This window comes from Drosophila persimilis, unplaced genomic scaffold (genome assembly GCF_003286085.1).
Source record: "Drosophila persimilis strain 14011-0111.01,24,50 unplaced genomic scaffold, DperRS2 tig00000000-arrow-pilon, whole genome shotgun sequence".
In the NCBI taxonomy this organism is placed as follows: domain Eukaryota; kingdom Metazoa; phylum Arthropoda; class Insecta; order Diptera; family Drosophilidae; genus Drosophila; species Drosophila persimilis.
The window spans coordinates 16,585,028-16,601,133 of record NW_020825288.1 but is presented as its reverse complement, the minus strand read 5'-3'; the positions used below and the strand labels follow the sequence as shown (position 1 = coordinate 16,601,133).

The following is a 16,106-nucleotide window of genomic DNA, read 5'->3' as shown; positions in this document are numbered from 1 at the left end:
GTCCTCCCAGTCCAGTCACTACTCCCGCCACTTAAAATTTTCTGGCCGGATACACGCCGTAGTTCTCCTTGTCTTCCAGTAGCATCAGATGCTTGGGGCACGAGCAGACGTCGTTAGGCTATGCAGATGTGGGAACAATTTGGGCAACTGTGCCATGTGATTGCGCAGCACTTTCGCATCCGGTGTCCACACGGCACTGATGTCGGTGAACTGCGACAGACGCTGCAGCTCCGCGGAACGACGCTCTCCGTTGACAGTGATCCACTCCGGTCTGGTCTTGTCATCCAGCCAGTACACAAATGCTCCCAAGGCGGCAATGTTGTTCACTTGCGTGATGTGCATGGAAACAAAGTTTTTCCAGTGAGAGGGAACAGGGGATTACACATGTGTTCAGAGGGTCGGGTCTCCATATTGGTTGCTTACTTGTTCTTTCCTTTGAGGTCTATCACATTGATTCACTTGCCATGGGCATAGTAGACTGTTGTAGTCGGACTGTTGGTCCAGGGCCAGCGCCGTGACTCCTTCCAGCTTGTAGGCCAGCTCCTTACGCTCATTGCCTTCGAATCGGGCCCGAATGATGGCCTGATGGCTGCTGACATCTGTCCAGAAGAGCAAACGCTTCATGGCATGCACGGCAATGTTGCGAGGCTTCTCCGAGTCCCCGGTATCGTTGACGCCTACGGATTCACCCAGGAAGCTAAAAGAGGCAACGCTTTAGGAACACAATTGTGCGGATGAATCGGAGAGAGAGAGAGATTCACCTTGTCACGTTAATGCTGTTGGAGTAGGAGCAGGTCCAGAAGAGCAGCCGCCCAATGATGTCGATTGCAATGTCGAACGGCTGTCAGGAGTTGGCCAAGAGGCTCACCTTTGTGCCATTTGCCAGAGAACGCTTGATGCTGTGACTCCTGCCTTCGATCTTGAAAAGAAAAAGAAGGATTAGGGATATTAGGGACACCGCGCTCAGCTTCTGCTAATTCTCCTTACCCAGTAAATGTAATGCGAGATCGGATCATAGTCCACGGCGCGGATATTCTTGCCGCACACTAGCAGCGGCACATTCGGGCAGTCTGTCGTGTTCGGCAGCAGTCGGCCGAAGCTGTTCCTCTGGCTGAAGATGATGTAGTTCTTGCAGGAGACCCCGTCCTTGGCCAGCTGGTAGTGGGTGGGGCAGGCACAGGTCATGCCCCGTCTGCGGGCTGGGCCAAGCACAGGTGGGAGCAGCGCCCGTTGTTGATCTTGCACGTATTAGCCCCACCTGTCGCTTGTCGTTGCACACCAGCAGCGAAGTGATGTAAGTCATGCCCGAGTGGACGAGGCTGCGGTTCTCGCATGTCGTCTTGTGCACCCCCTCAATGTCGCCGGTGTTCCAGTCGCTCCAGTACACGTAGTCCTGATACAGCGAAACCGCGTACGGCTCATCGGTGTCGCTGCAAACCAGTATCGGGTGCTTCTTACCCCAGTCGGCGCTCTCAATCTTCGCTGGCCGCGACTGGGTGGCCCAGTAGAGGCGACTCGTCTCCTGGTCGAATGTGAGCCCGGCCGCATAGTTGGCTCCCGCCACGATGGTTTGCAGCTCGGATCCGTCCATCGTGGCACGCTGTATGGAGTCCGAAGGCGACTCTGTCCAGTACATGTAGCCGCGGCGCGGCTCGAGGACCAGGGACCGGGGCTCCTCCACCTTCTTCCACAAGAGCACGCGCCGACTGCTGCCATCCAGGCGGGCGACCTCGATGAGACGAACCTCCGCATCGGACCATCGGATGCCGTCCGGCCCAATCAGACCCGAGTCCACGATCTGCTGCACATAGCAGCCATTGAGAAAGGCCCGGCCTGGTCAGTCCAGTAGATGCGCCTCTCCGCCACCGACACGTCCAGGGCGTGCGCATCGCCCACATCCTTGAAGGGTATCGCTCGTCGTCGTGGTTCCGTTCCCGTCGCTGTACTCGGTCGAGAGAACAGCAGGAAGGCGGCAGGCACAGGTACAGGCGGTGGAGCAGGCCCCATTCCCCACGGCTCACGCACGTTCTCCACGGTCTTTCCATCGCACCAGACGCCAGAATCCCGAAGACGCCGGGGCTGAGGAAGCGAGTAGTGGGCCACAACTTCGCCAAAGGACGCCGCTGGTCGTTTCGGCATCGCTGCAGACTCTGTGGCTCGACTTTAACTGTAAATGCGAAGAAGGTGGAAAGCACGGAATAGCCGTGGAACAGCGGCTGTTTTTGGGGAGTGCCCTGTGACATCAGGACTTACAGCAGCCACTATAGGCATACGCACAAGGCACTTTTGTTCATACAACAGTAGCATAAACAAACGAGTATCATTCCAATTGCTCAATTCTTTATTCCGTCGAATATTCCCAGCTATATAGAACATTTAGCCATGCCCACATAATTTTATACGAGTGATGAATCAATTTTCTACAAGATTGGATAGTTTTTAATCCTTGCTTTTATTGTATTTATTGTAAAAACAGGGTTAAACGAAAAAGTCCAACCAAAAAAGAGTCGCAATGTTGCTGGTATTTAAAGACGTGATGCGTGTATAGCCCTTTGTACACCCTATTTCGCTAATTTTATATGAAGATGAAACGAAATTTATTAAGACCTTTTCTCAAATTGATATTCTTTAGACATATTCAAGTACATTATTAGTATCCTGTGTATATTTATGTCGATCCTGATACCTACGGAGCCTTGGAAGACAAACATATTCACAATTCTATAACATCTATTTGCCCCAGGGTATGTGTGCATGGAATTAGCAACATGTTTGTGTATGGAATGAGACTCATTGTTGCTAAAGCGAACTGCGGCGAACTGCGGCGAACTCAAATTCGATTCAAAAAACGACCAATTCTTTGTTCCGTTGAATAATACTATCTATATGGAACATTTACCCATGCCTACTCAATTTTATACGATTGATGAATCAATTCTATACATGATTGGCCTATTCGAAATAATTGCATTTATTGGATTTTTATATAACATTGAAAATGAAATTAATAGATGACAAAAATACCACAGGAGCGCGGCGAAAACCAGTTTCTACAGTATGACCCTCAGAACAGCACCGAAATACACAAAATATACCGAGTGGTGCGCGCCAAATCTAACTTTTTTGAATGTGAGCGACAAGGATTTAAATGTTGTCAACCGGGCCTTTATCTATGCCCACATAATTTGATGGGATTAATGAATCAATTTTCTACTTAACTAGCCAGTTTTTAGTCCTTGTTTTTACATATTCCTCGTTTTTGAGTTTCCGTTGATTATTACTAGCTATATAGAGCATTTAGCTACGCCCACATAATTTTATCCGATCAATGAATAAATTTTCTACCAGATTGGTTAATTCTAAGTACTCCCCTTTTGGATTTTTTTAAATATATGGGTTAAACAAAAAAGGTCAAACTTAAAACCCTAGCAAGCTAGTGTGAGTGTTGGGTTTCGTTCAATTTACTGATTAGTTCGTTCGCGAACTAATTCGTTCTTTCAGGCTCGTTTAAAATCAGCTGTTTGACGCACGCTGTCCAGCACTTATCACTTGGATCAACTTGGATATATTTTTGTCTGGTGAAATTCCAAGTTTTTTCTGCATTAAATCGCCCTCCGATGAATGGAAGTGGGGCCAAAAGTGGAGTCAAAGAACAGTGAACAATGTCTGAGGGGCTTATACAGCTACTGCGCACCAAATATCAATAAGCAGTCCGCGAAGACGTTACGAGAGAAACCCCGCGCTGGAATAATGTTATATCTGCGCCGCTTGTTCAGCCAGGAGCTGAGTCCTGCCGCACAAACGGATTTTCTGGGCTGCCTGCAACAGGCACCGCTCCTGCTAACCAATGGCTTTGCCGGATCCCACGCCCTGGAGAGTCTTTCCTGGTTACACAATCTGGCGCCCTGCTTCCCGCTGCGCGGCGACCAGATCCATGTGATACACGAGCCCCAGCACTTCTACGATACGCTGATCCAGCGAATTGCCAAGGCAAAGAAGCGCATCGTGCTGGCCAGCCTCTACCTGGGCACGGGCCAGCTGGAGAGTGCCTTTGTCCAGACGTTGCGTCACAGCCTGCAGTCGGAGTCGTCGCTGCGCCTAAACGTGCTATTGGATTTCACACGCGGTACACGTGGCGATCTCAATTCCAAGTCCATGCTAATGCCGCTCGTCCGCGAATTCAAAGAGCAGGTCCAACTGTCCCTTTACCACACGCCAGATCTTCGGGGGATGACCAAACGACTGGCGCCACCGCGCTGGAACGAGCTCCTGGGCCTGCAGCACATGAAGGTCTACCTGTTCGACGATGCGGTCATCATATCCGGGGCCAATCTTTCGAATGACTATTTCACCAACCGACAAGACCGCTACATCCTAATCGAAGATAAGCCCCTGGCGGACTTTTATGCGCAGCTCATTGGGCGGGTGCAGGAGTTCAGCCTGGCCGTGAGCCCAGACGCCTCAGAGGGGCTGCATCCCAACTGGCGCATCCTTCCCTACGAGGGCACCAAGCAGGAGTTCATTCAGCTGGCCAGGAAGCGGATATCGGACTTTGTCCAGGAGACATATAAGCGACAGAGTCAGGTCAGGGACCTGCAGACGGGGGCGGACACCTGGGTGTTCCCGCTGCTCGAGATGGGTCAGATTGGCATCCATCACGACAGTGTGGTGACCAAGCGTCTGCTCTCCAGCTGCATTGCCGGCTCCCGCCTCAAACTGGCCACCGGCTACTTCAACCTGACGCAGGAATACATGGACACCATCACGCACGAGTGCCTCGCGCAGTGCAGCATTCTCATGGCCCATCCAAACGTAAGCGAGACTGTCATTTCGAGGTGTTTCCTTCTTAAAATCGTTTTCCACAGGCGAATGGCTTCCAGGGCGCTAAGGGGCCTGCCGGCGGAATTCCGGCTGCATACACCCTGATAGCAAAGAGCTTCTACGAGAGCTTGGTGCGTCGGAAGCAGAATCATCGCGTCAACTTCTTCGAGTACGAGAAGCCCGGCTGGACGTACCACGCCAAGGGCCTGTGGTACTACCTGCCCGAGGCGCGTCTACCAAACCTAACGCTCATCGGCTCCTCAAACTTCGGTGAGCGTTCGGTCAATCGCGATCTGGAGACCCAGGTGTGCCTGGTGACGACCAACACGGATCTGAGCCAGCGCCTGCAGGCCGAGGCGGATCGCCTCTATGATCTGTCTCAGACGGCGGAGCGGGAGATTGTTAGGCGGGCAGTGCCCCGCTGGGTGCAGGCCGTCGTTCGCATATTCAGGAACTTTTTCTAGACTTTTCAATTTGTTACCATCGTACCAGTTACTATAGTGTTTAAATCGTGTTTAATTATTGCCTTGGCATGCATGTGTGTGTGTGTGTGTGTGGTTGATACTGCTGTGAATTGTTTTGTGCACAGTTTAGGAGTTGTTAAACAATAAAGTGGATTTTGAAAGGAATATAATAGTGCGCCCAATCAATCTGAAACTGTAACTGCAGTGCTGGTTAGCAATATCGAAAATTCGAACTTGACTGCGAAAATAGTTTTTAGATACTTATATGCGTTTGTGTGCGTAGAGAGCAGGAAAAACATGTGAAACCGTGCAGACTCCAATTCAAAAGCCGTTTCAACGAGCCTCTCCTCTTTTAACCAGGAATGTATGCATATTGGTGAATAACAATGTGGATTTTTAAAGGAATATTTGCGCCCCATCGATTTCAAACTGAACAGTGTTGGCTACCGCTAGGGAAACAGCTGTTTCGAACTTATGTATGTATGTGAGTGGAGCCGCGCCGCTAAATCAGAGCTCCAAAGCCTCTTCTCTTCGCTGATTACTGTATTTTTTTGGCCAGGTAAGACGCGTCACCTGGTTGCGGGTCGTGTTCGGGAACAAATTTGAACGATTTCAAAGCTGAGACCCATTTTGGTTTCGTTATGAACGTCGCCGCCCGTATGCGTAGCCGCATTTGTGTGTTTGTTTGCCGTGAAAGTTAAATTAAAATAAATCTGATTATCATCCGGCTAAAGCAGTCACAGCAACTGTAAAAACAACAGCAGAGAAGCAGCAGCAGCGCGTGCTACCAGTGCTTGTGTGTGTGTGTGTGTGTGCATATGCATATGTATGCATATATGTGTGTGAAGATTTCTAAGAATAACAAAAGCAGCAACAACAAACACTGCAAAAATGTCAAACAATCGTCGAAGAGTGCGCACAATTGATTACGTCGCCCTCCAGAGTCTGCAGCTGCAAACGACAACGACGCCGGCTAGAAGTAACAAAGCAGCAGCCGCATTGGCACAGGAGGAGGATGAAGATGGTGCAGACACCACTACCACTACCACCAGCCCACCGCCGGTGCCCCCAATGCGGTTACGACGCGAGCACAGCGTGGATGAGGATGTTGCAAGGTAAGCAACCGGCAGTAGTGGAATTTTTCAGGGTTTTCCAAGCGAACAAGAAATGTTATGTACAAATGTACGTTGCGGCAGCAGCAGCAGCAGCAGCAGCAGCAGCAGCTTTGGTGTTGGTTTCTGTCGCTCCACTCCTCTCTCCTTGTCCTGCTCGCTCGCTCTCATTTATAAGCGCATTTCACCAGTTTTTTAATTGTTAAAACGTAAACAACGTGTTTTGCCGCCGCTCAACGAACCCCAGTCGACTTTTAACAAATTGCAAGACAGCCATAAAATACAAAAAAATCAAAAATTGTGCATTTTGCTGGAAATTGAATACCTTGTGTTGTTCTTGTTCTTGGCCGGATGGAGCGGCGCAATTACAATTATGCACACCACACACACTCTTCTGCCCCGTGATCTGCTTACTGCTTTTCTGTGTGTGAACATTTATCATAACCACCCTATTCGAGGGGGAGTTGAGTCTTCCGAGACATTTGCTGATAACGCCGCTGGCTTTTGCCTGATAAGACAACGCACACACACACAAGAGCACATATGTATGTATTCATGGCACACTCTTGTTACCGTTGCTTACCGGTGCTTATTCATAATTTGTTTAAATTTGATTTGATTTTTCCGGCAAGCAGCAGAGGGTGAGACATGGCATTCACAGGAAAACTGTGTTCTTCTTCTGTTGCATGTCTCTACGCAGTTAGCGGGAAAATCACGCCAAACATAAATTTGGATTTTTTTTGGCTGGCACCTGCTCGCCCGCGTTGCGTTGCGTTGCTCCTCCCCGCCCAGCTGCAAAGGTGCTGCGTCTCTGCCGTCTTCTATCTCCGTCTTGTTCTTCTTCACCTCGCATACCAGTTTGCTGTGGGGAGAGAGAGGGAGACACGATACGGCGACGACGACGACGACGACGACGACTGACTACCAGTTAAAACGCGTTTAATACGTGCGCTTGCACATTCTGCTTTGTAACCTCTTTCGTTATAGCGTCGGGCCGTCCGGCCATCCGGCCGTCGGGCAATTCTGTTTTGAAATCAAATTCGCTTTCTTCTCAAGTTACCCGGAGCTTTGTTTTGTCTCTTGCCCGAATGAATGGAATTCCAATGCCCGAAGGTCTTTCCTAACTCTTGTTGGACACTTGGCCAAAAGAGCGAGATCTCTCCCTCTCTCCACGCTCTTGCCCCATTCGTACTTGAACTTGCAACTCGCACACTTCTGTGGGTAATCGGCGGGCATGCCCGGTGATACCATCAGTTGGTCTGATAAGCATAACTACGGCGTGTACATACATAACGGAAAACATTTCCGCATGCCCCGCACACTCCCACGTGCCGTATTTTTTTTGGCTTTTCGAATAGTGTGTTTCTCAAAATTCTGTTTACTCCAGACAGTGGTAGTGATCGTTTTATTGGCTCTAATATAATAGAGGAGAAAAATAACAAGAACAAAAAAAAAATACTTCCATCGGCAGCCGAAGCTTTTGATACCCTTGCCTGATCGATCGTTTCTGTGGTATCGATATGATGATGATTCTTGCTAAAATGTTGAATATTCTTGATATTTTGTATGAGCCCTGGCCTTCTTAGAACTGAGCCACAGGAAGGGCCAACTCGAATGCCGGTTGTGATGGGTGAGTGATGGCTGAGGGGGAAATCGATCCATTAATCATGGCGATCGCTGTTATGCCTCATGAATGATGCACCCAGTGCGTATGTCTAACGAAAGGGTGTTGTATATCAAGAATACGCCCTGGAAGTCACGTGACGTAGCGGAAAGGGAATGCCTATGACTCGAAGCCACTTGATTGAATCGATTTGAATTGATTTTCCCTTCGATTTGTGGCACGCAGGCAGACTACCAGCTGGAGAATACACCGCCCACCTTCCACCACCCACCTTCCACCACCCACCTTCCACCACCCACCTTCCACCACCCACCTTCCACCACCCACTGTGTGTGTGTGGGGTAAACAAAGCTAATTAAGTAACGAGCGCGTACATAATAAAATTCAATAAATTAATATTAAACGTTCGCCAGCAGGCGCGAAGTCAATTACAAACCAGAAAACAAACGAATGGCAAACATATCAGATCGGCAGCCGCTCTCCCTCTCTCTCTCTCTCTCGTACTCTCCCTCACACTCTATCTCGCTGGCCAACCACCCACTAAACTACTCTCGAACTCTCTCCAACACTCTCTTGGGCAGATGGTGCCGATGGGGCGCTCGTGCTTTTAGTTTGCCGCCGTTTGCACTCGGCACTCGGCAGCAGTCGTTCGAGACGCGACGCCATCGTCGGGAGTACACGCGATATACACCATAGACTCGACCGCCGCGTACTCTATACATATAGTATATATCGGTATATCGACGAGAGACGACTCGACTCGATGGGGTAAATTCTTGTTAAAAGTGCTAATAAATTGACTGCCTGCCGCCGCGCAGCATTTCGCTTTGCCCGACGAATGTCGCGCGTTATGAAATCCTCCTCCGGCGCCCAAAGGAAGAAAAGAGGCGTCTGAACTAAGGCCTTTTTGCATGCGCTGATAAACAGTAAACAATAAAACTACTGAAGATAGTGCATAAATACATATATATGTAACAGAAATCGCATCAAGAGTCGCCAAGAGTTCCCCCCCGCCAACAAAGTCCAGTCATCGTTTCGCTCGCGTCTAAAGTTCGCCACTCTCCGGAGTCCCTCTCTCCGCATGTAATTTTTATTTACTTTTCGATTGTGCTTTTTATTGTTTTTATTTTTTTACACATTGTCACAGTCGTGTAGAGTGGAGCTGAGCCGTACAATTAGATGTACATAAATTTTAGGGGGGACAGAGTACTATTCAAAAGTAATAGCCAGCCTGGGAGCCAGCCAGACCCCCCTCACCCGCCCAGTGATAGCGTAACCTCTGCGCGAAAGAGTACGACCGTCTCTGTCGTTCCGTTGCGATTCGGTGATCGCACGTGAAGTTTGAGAGCAATTGTGCTGCTGAAACTGTGGGCTGTAAGGCCAGCTTTATACGGAAAAAATGCGTCGAAAAAAGTAAGTAATACCACGATTTTCAAACTGAAATCATGAAATAGACTGATGAAACTATATGCTACGATGTGGAGAGACGACAATCAGAGGAAACAGAATAATCGCCAGCCGATGAAATAAATCAAACCTGCCCTCAAATTAAACCACAATCATGGGCGTGACAAGCGGCTGTCTGCAGCCCCGTGTGATAAGATAAACGCATTTGCATGGGGATGGACCCATCCCCAACCCATCGCAGATTAGGCTGCGTGCGACACCTGCTTCTGGTCCCAATTAGCGGCCAATTAGGGCAAGCCCTTGGCTTGAGATAGTCGGTGTTGGTCAAACACTAAATCTCTGCCTCTCTCCTTTGCCTCTCACCATCTTGCAGAGTGGAGTACCGTGTCAAACAGACGCCCTCGCGGCCACAGCAAATGTCCAATGCCCGCATCGGGGCTCTCGAGGAGGACATGGCATCCGAGGATGAGCTGGCCGCCCACTATGCGGAATTTGGCACAACACCGCCCCGCACAAGGCTCAAGATCAAGAATCGAGACTGGGAGCGCAAGCAGAAGGTGTCCAATGTTGCGGCGTAAGTAAATGCCCAGATCAGATCCGTCTCATTCCCATTTCCATTTCATCATCCTCATCCACAAGGCAGTCCGTCGAACACTTGTTCATTTAGCTGTTGTAATCTTCGAGATCCAATACAGACCACCCACCTTCCTCGTTCCGTTCGATTATGGGAAATTCGTGGCTGTCAACAAGTGTGGCCCTATTCGAACAGTGGCTACATATATTACATTACCCAACAGATACACTTGTTGCCCAAAAATCTGGTCACAGATATCAGGGTTCTATCTACTGTTGGGATGTCGATGGTGCCTCAAGGCCGATAAGGGTTTGCGTCCGGGCTATGTGTGCACGGGATGGGATTGGGCCCTCCAATCGACCCTCCATATGCTCCCATATGCCGCACTCTCGATGTGGCTGGGTGTGTGCATCCACTAACAAGATGATCATCGTCATAATCTTTTTGGGAATGCCATATGGAACTCTCTTACTAATTGATATTCCTTTAGTTCCCCAGATCTGCCTGCCAGCGTCGGCGGGACACCCAAGAAGGGGATGTCGCGGATGGCTCGATCGCGGGTCCTTCGCCGCAACACCATGGACTGTGCCCTGCTCAACGAGATGTTCGTGAACGAGGAGAACAAGCGGACGGACAAGCGCCTGCAGTCGCTGCTGCGCGACTCGGAGCGGGAGATGAAGAACTCGCTGGCGGCAACGGCAGTGGCCCCGCCTCGTGGCAGCAGCTTCCACGAGAGCGCCCATCCCCTGGAGTCCATGGACAAGATCATGCCACTCAGCTCGGACGCGATGCCGGCGCCGCTGCCGCTGCGCATTGCCTCCAAGGTGGTGGAGAGCTGCAATCGGTATCGTTGCGTGTCCTCGCGACCCAGCGGCTATCGCTCGTCGGCGCCGCCGCTGGCCTTTGCCGCCCAGCTGCCGGCAGGTCTTCTGAGCGGCGGCCATGGGAAGCAGCAGTCGGTTGGTATCGGCAAGCGGAAGGACTTCCACGAGACGTTCGCCAACCTGATCAAGCTGGGAAGTGTGGACCGACCTGATGCCAAGCCGTCGCAGGAGGAGCACACCTGGCAGACGGAGCTAAAGGATCTCATATGGCTGGAGTTGCAGGCCTGGCAGGCCGATCGCACTGTTGAGCAGCAGGACAAGTATCTCTTCGAGTCCCGCCAGGGCGTCTCCGATCTGCTCACCCAAATCATCAGCTACAAATTCCAGCCGCGGTATCGCCGTGAGCCAAGCCTGATTAGTCTGGACAGTGGGATTCATTCCGAGAGCAATTCCAATGCTAGCTGTAAGCTGAAGAATCTTTTATATAGCTCGTAGAATCATCTATCCAATCCCTTGCAGCTCCATTGCCCAGCAAACTGTGCCAGGGCTGCATGTCGCTGTACTGCAAGGACTGCATGGAACATCAGGAGCTGGCGCTGCGCGAAGTGGAGGCTATGCTGTCGCGCCTGGAGGCCGCCGAAGCCCTATATCCCTCGTCGCAGGCCATGGGCGCACTGCATCCCATATACAAGTCGCAGAGCTTTGTGGGGCGCATCAAGTCCATGTGCCTGTGGTACAACATTACCAAGCAGAACAAACTGAAGCTCAGTATTTTGGGCATGATTTTGGCCAGGTGAGAGGTAGCGCTAATGGATAACAGATGATCCCAATACTCATGCAAATGTACCCCTTTGCAGGCTGCAGGATGAAAAGTTTTCATGGCCCGTGCAGACATCGTGCCAAGCCGCCTCTGACAGCGGGAACTCATCCGCCTCTGGTGTGGACAACGATGATTCGGCGGTCAATTCGATGGACTCCGCCAAGCCGCCCAGTTGTTCAGCTCCTCGTAAGGGCTGCCGTAACGGCAGCGTTACATCCAGTCATAAGGTTCAGTTTATGCTCAACGATGCGGCCCATGTGCCCGGCGAGACGTCCAGCAGTAATGAGTACGTGAATGGGTTTTCAAAATGTCACAGTACGTCTGCAGTTTCCCTTTCCTGTCCCTTGCAGATCCACCTCTACTGAGGTCAGCCAGTTGTCCAGCGAGTGCCCGCACGGCCATGGATTTCGCAAGGGATCCATGCATGACATCAACATATTCAGCGTTGAGCCCCTGGGGACATGCAGCAACGATGGCAGCGGTGCCGATGGCTCCTCGGCCTTGTATCGAAAGTTCATTGAGAATGTCCTGAAGAGTCGCGGGCTGGCCAAATCGTTGGCATTCCTACACAAGCTGCACAATGTGGCCCTTTACAAGGCGCACATTGCACTGGAGAAGCCTGGGGCCGAGGACTACGACTTCGAGCTGGATGCTGAGGCGATTGAGGAGGATGTGCCGCGGCTGGATCCGCAGATAAGTCGCGAACAGGTGATCGAGCTGCGCACATACGGATACTGGAGCGAGGAGGCGCAGTCGATTAATCTACCCTCATACATTCCCACCTTTGTGTTCCTGAGCGGCATTCCGTTGCAGTTCATGCACGAGTTTCTGCGCATGCGCCTGGAGACGCGTCCCGTCCGGCCGAATCCCCTCAGCCTGGGCCAGCTGATGAAGGAGCTTCGCGAGGGCCTAACGCTGGCACTGACCCACCGGGAGCGCTATCAGCGGCACATTACGACGGCTCTCGTTGAGAACGAGGCGGAGCTGGGTAGCTACATCAACATCCTCAATCAGTACGATGCCACGGTGCGCAAGACCTTTGAGCTGTATCTCGACTACATTGATCAGCTGGTGCTGGTGGCCGTGCCGGAGACGAACCAGAAGTCGGTGCTCGAGAAGGAGTGGATGTTCACGAAGCTGATCAGTCCGATGATCACAGGCATGCACACCCTTGCCTCGCAGAAGTTCTGCGGCATAATCAGCAAGCTGTTGCGCAGCATCTCGGAGAGGCTGGTGAAGCGCTCCGTCGAGTTGGACAAGAAGATCGAGGGCACCGCCGACAACGATGACAACGAGGAGCTCAAGTGGCAGCTGCTGACGATTTGCCGGGAGACGCAGTCGCTGCTCACCGTCGAGCGGGAGCGCTCCATTAAGGTGCTCTTCTTTGCCAAGACGTTCTGCCGCGACGTCGAGACCACGGACTTCCATCGGGAGCACTATGAGCACGATGTGGCCAACCAGCAGCACGATTTTATCTGTTCGGGTGTGAAGGCGGCCTTCAAGCTGCTGCAGCAGGATGTGCTCGATGTCCGCAACAAGCTGACCGAGATTATCGAGGGCGTCCAAACTCGCTGCTGTCTGAGCAACATGCGCGACCTGGACGAGCAGGATCGGCAGGCGGTGCTGTCGCGCACCCGGGAGATCCTCCATCAGGGCTACAAGTTCGGCTTTGAGTACCACAAGGACGTAATCAGGCTGTTCGAGCAGCGCATCATGGACCAGAAGGACAGCGGGGCGCACACGGTGGACCTGGCCCTGGGCATCATTGCCTACGCCAAGATGTGGATGCATTTTGTGATGGAACGATGCGAACGGGGGCGTGGTATGCGGCCGCGTTGGGCCTCCCAGGGCCTAGAGTTCCTGATTCTTGCCTGCGATCCGCAGATCACCCAGCACCTGGACGAGCGCCAGTTCGAGGAATTGAAGCAGCAAATGGATCGCTGCATTTCCCATGTAATTGGCATTACCTCGGAGCCGGAGAAGGTGGCCCGCAAGAAGGCATCGCCACGCACTCGCAAGACCTCGTCACCGGCCACCTCACGTTCGCGAACGCCCACACGCACTCCGATGTCGGCCGGCATTGTGCTCAATCCTAATACGCCACCGCTGCAGTCGCCGCCATACAACAAACTGCTGCATCCGCAGTTCAGCCTCAAAGAGGACATGCTGCAATCATCCAACGCGTACAGTTCCGTGGACAGTGCCGACTATGTGGACACGCCATGCCGGAGTAGTCCCAATGGCGAGCTGCGGCTCCTGGTCCCCCAGACGCCGCCCACACCGGCCTCCCCGGGAGGCACACCGCTGGCGCTGCGGCAGGAGCGGGTGCGCGATGCTGTCAATCGGCTGGACATGGATCTGGAGGAGCAGCTGCGCGAGCGCCGACTGATTGGCCAGGTCAAGGCCCTAAACTCGTGCGACAAGGTACACATCCGTGCGCGCAGCGTCCACTTCCGCTGGCACCGCGGCATCAAGATCGGACAGGGACGATTCGGCAAGGTCTACACGGCGGTCAACAACAACACGGGCGAGCTGATGGCCATGAAGGAGATCGCCATACAGCCGGGCGAGACACGGGCCCTCAAGAACGTGGCCGAGGAGCTAAAGATCCTCGAGGGTATCAAGCACAAAAATCTGGTGCGCTACTATGGCATCGAAGTGCACCGCGAGGAGCTGCTCATTTTTATGGAGCTCTGCTCCGAGGGCACCCTGGAGTCTCTGGTGGAGATGACCGCCGGTCTGCCGGAGGTCGTGGCCCGCCGCTTCACCGCCCAGCTCCTCTCGGGCGTGTCCGAGTTGCACAAGCACGGCATTGTGCATCGCGACATCAAGACGGCCAACATTTTCCTTGTCGATGGCAGCAACAGTCTCAAGCTGGGCGACTTTGGCTCCGCGGTCAAGATCCAGGCACACACCACCGTTCCCGGCGAACTGCAGGGCTATGTGGGCACTCAGGCCTATATGGCGCCCGAGGTGTTTACCAAGACGAACAGCGATGGCCATGGCCGAGCCGCCGATATCTGGTCCGTGGGCTGTGTTGTTGTGGAGATGGCCTCGGGGAAGGTAAGCGCTTCCACCGTACCACCCGTAACATACTTGTAGATAAGCAGAGGGTTTATGTATTGCTCATTTCACAATGTTTCGCAACCAATGCGCGTCTCCATTCAGATATTCAGTTTTTTAGCGGAAGAAAGAATTACTGGATAGCAGCCCTTGGAACGATCTAATCTTTGCGAATCAAAATCAAGCATTTACATACAGAGTTAAGAACGATTTAGGGTAAAACAATACAACTTTAGAAGTTTCAGCTAAATGGGTACATATTTCATAAGTTCGATCATATATATCATATATGTAGATCCAATAGAAGCGGCGAAAGGAATGCCGTGATTTGTTTCCATATATTCACGTATGCACATATATTTTATCTTTTAATAATTAATAATAATTTAATTCTATTTTTTGTTTATTTAATGCTTGTTTAGCGTCCGTGGGCACAATTTGATTCCAATTTCCAAATCATGTTCAAAGTGGGCATGGGAGAGAAGCCCCAGGCGCCGGAGAGCCTTTCGCAGGAGGGACATGACTTTGTCGATCATTGCCTGCAGCATGATCCCAAGCAGCGTCTGACGGCCATGGAGCTGCTGGAGCATAATTTCTGCAAGGTTAGTAGTGCCACGAATCACATGAATCAAAATAAATCCATTAATTGTGCGTTCTATCCTACCGCGTACAGTATGGACGGGACGAGTGCAGCAGCGAACAGCTGCAGATGCAGGTGCGTGGCTCCTTTCGCCGCAACGTGGCAACCAGCTAATCGTGGCCCGGTGCTTACAACATGGTAGAACGGAAACCGATTTGGTTTTTATCTTGGCCTACCCCTACATATATAGTATGAGGCATATGTAAACGGGTGTGCACTTTGTGTAGTGTTTAATTTATGAGAATGTCGATTAACTTAATGGCTGCGCCTAGTTGTATGTTGGACAATAAATATCCCAATTTAGTGAAAAGCCAGACATGCCGTATCCCAGTTCATTTTAATCTAAGCCAAAACTAAGAAACTAAACTTGCAATTCAATTTTTAATTCAAATATCATCAGATATTGTATCAATAAATTGGATATATGGTGGAGACTTCGGGTGTGGGTTCTGTAGGTGCTGCGGATGGTGGCCCGGGGAAGCCTGTGCTTTCGCCGTCTACGGGAGCTCCATTTGGAGGTGTTGGATCCGGCAGAGCAAGGGTGGGTATGGTCTGGGCCTTAGACCAGGGGGCGCACAGCAGGAAGATGCAAATGCTCAGCAGCAGATACAGGACTGAAAAGGATTAACAATGCTGGATAGTTCCACGACTATTTTTTGTCGATATAATCGTACTTACATTTCATGGTGATGGCGTGACAAAGACTGTTTGCTTGGCGCTTCGTTCCATGGGCTTTTATGGCCGAAAAAACCGAAAA

General features: G+C 51.4%; 3 protein-coding genes across 6 annotated transcripts; 2 read left to right on the top strand and 1 right to left on the bottom strand.

Moving 5' to 3' along the window:
• Positions 1 to 3,561: 3,561 nt before the first annotated feature.
• Positions 3,562 to 5,450, top strand: LOC6588638 (CDP-diacylglycerol--glycerol-3-phosphate 3-phosphatidyltransferase, mitochondrial). The gene is made up of 2 exons (XM_002013933.2): positions 3,562 to 4,812; positions 4,866 to 5,450. The coding sequence occupies exons 1-2, from the start codon at positions 3,622 to 3,624 to the stop codon at positions 5,283 to 5,285; spliced, it is 1,611 nt and encodes a 536-aa protein (XP_002013969.2). The 5' UTR covers positions 3,562 to 3,621; the 3' UTR covers positions 5,286 to 5,450.
• A 369-nt stretch (positions 5,451 to 5,819) lies between these two features.
• On the top strand, positions 5,820 to 15,663 carry LOC6588314 (mitogen-activated protein kinase kinase kinase 4). 4 transcript variants are annotated; one of them, XM_026984207.1, is made up of 9 exons: positions 8,686 to 8,789; positions 9,169 to 9,434; positions 9,802 to 10,002; positions 10,493 to 11,289; positions 11,346 to 11,619; positions 11,684 to 11,932; positions 11,997 to 14,709; positions 15,132 to 15,311; positions 15,383 to 15,663. In XM_026984207.1, exons 2-9 carry the CDS (start codon positions 9,421 to 9,423, stop codon positions 15,461 to 15,463), a joined length of 4,509 nt encoding a protein of 1,502 aa, XP_026840008.1. In that variant the 5' UTR covers positions 8,686 to 8,789; positions 9,169 to 9,420; the 3' UTR covers positions 15,464 to 15,663. The 4 variants fall into 4 exon arrangements, with proteins under 4 accessions (XP_002013968.1, XP_026840000.1, XP_026840008.1 ...); XM_026984204.1 differs by having other exon boundaries at positions 8,686 to 9,104; XM_002013932.2 differs by lacking the exons at positions 8,686 to 8,789; positions 9,169 to 9,434 and adding an exon at positions 5,820 to 6,400.
• A 51-nt stretch (positions 15,664 to 15,714) lies between these two features.
• LOC6588639 lies at positions 15,715 to 16,034 on the bottom strand. The gene is made up of 2 exons (XM_002013931.2): positions 16,028 to 16,034; positions 15,715 to 15,963 (listed from the first exon to the last, which is right to left on the bottom strand). Exons 1-2 carry the CDS (start codon positions 16,032 to 16,034, stop codon positions 15,758 to 15,760), a joined length of 213 nt encoding a protein of 70 aa, XP_002013967.1. The 3' UTR covers positions 15,715 to 15,757.
• Positions 16,035 to 16,106: the final 72 nt, after the last annotated feature.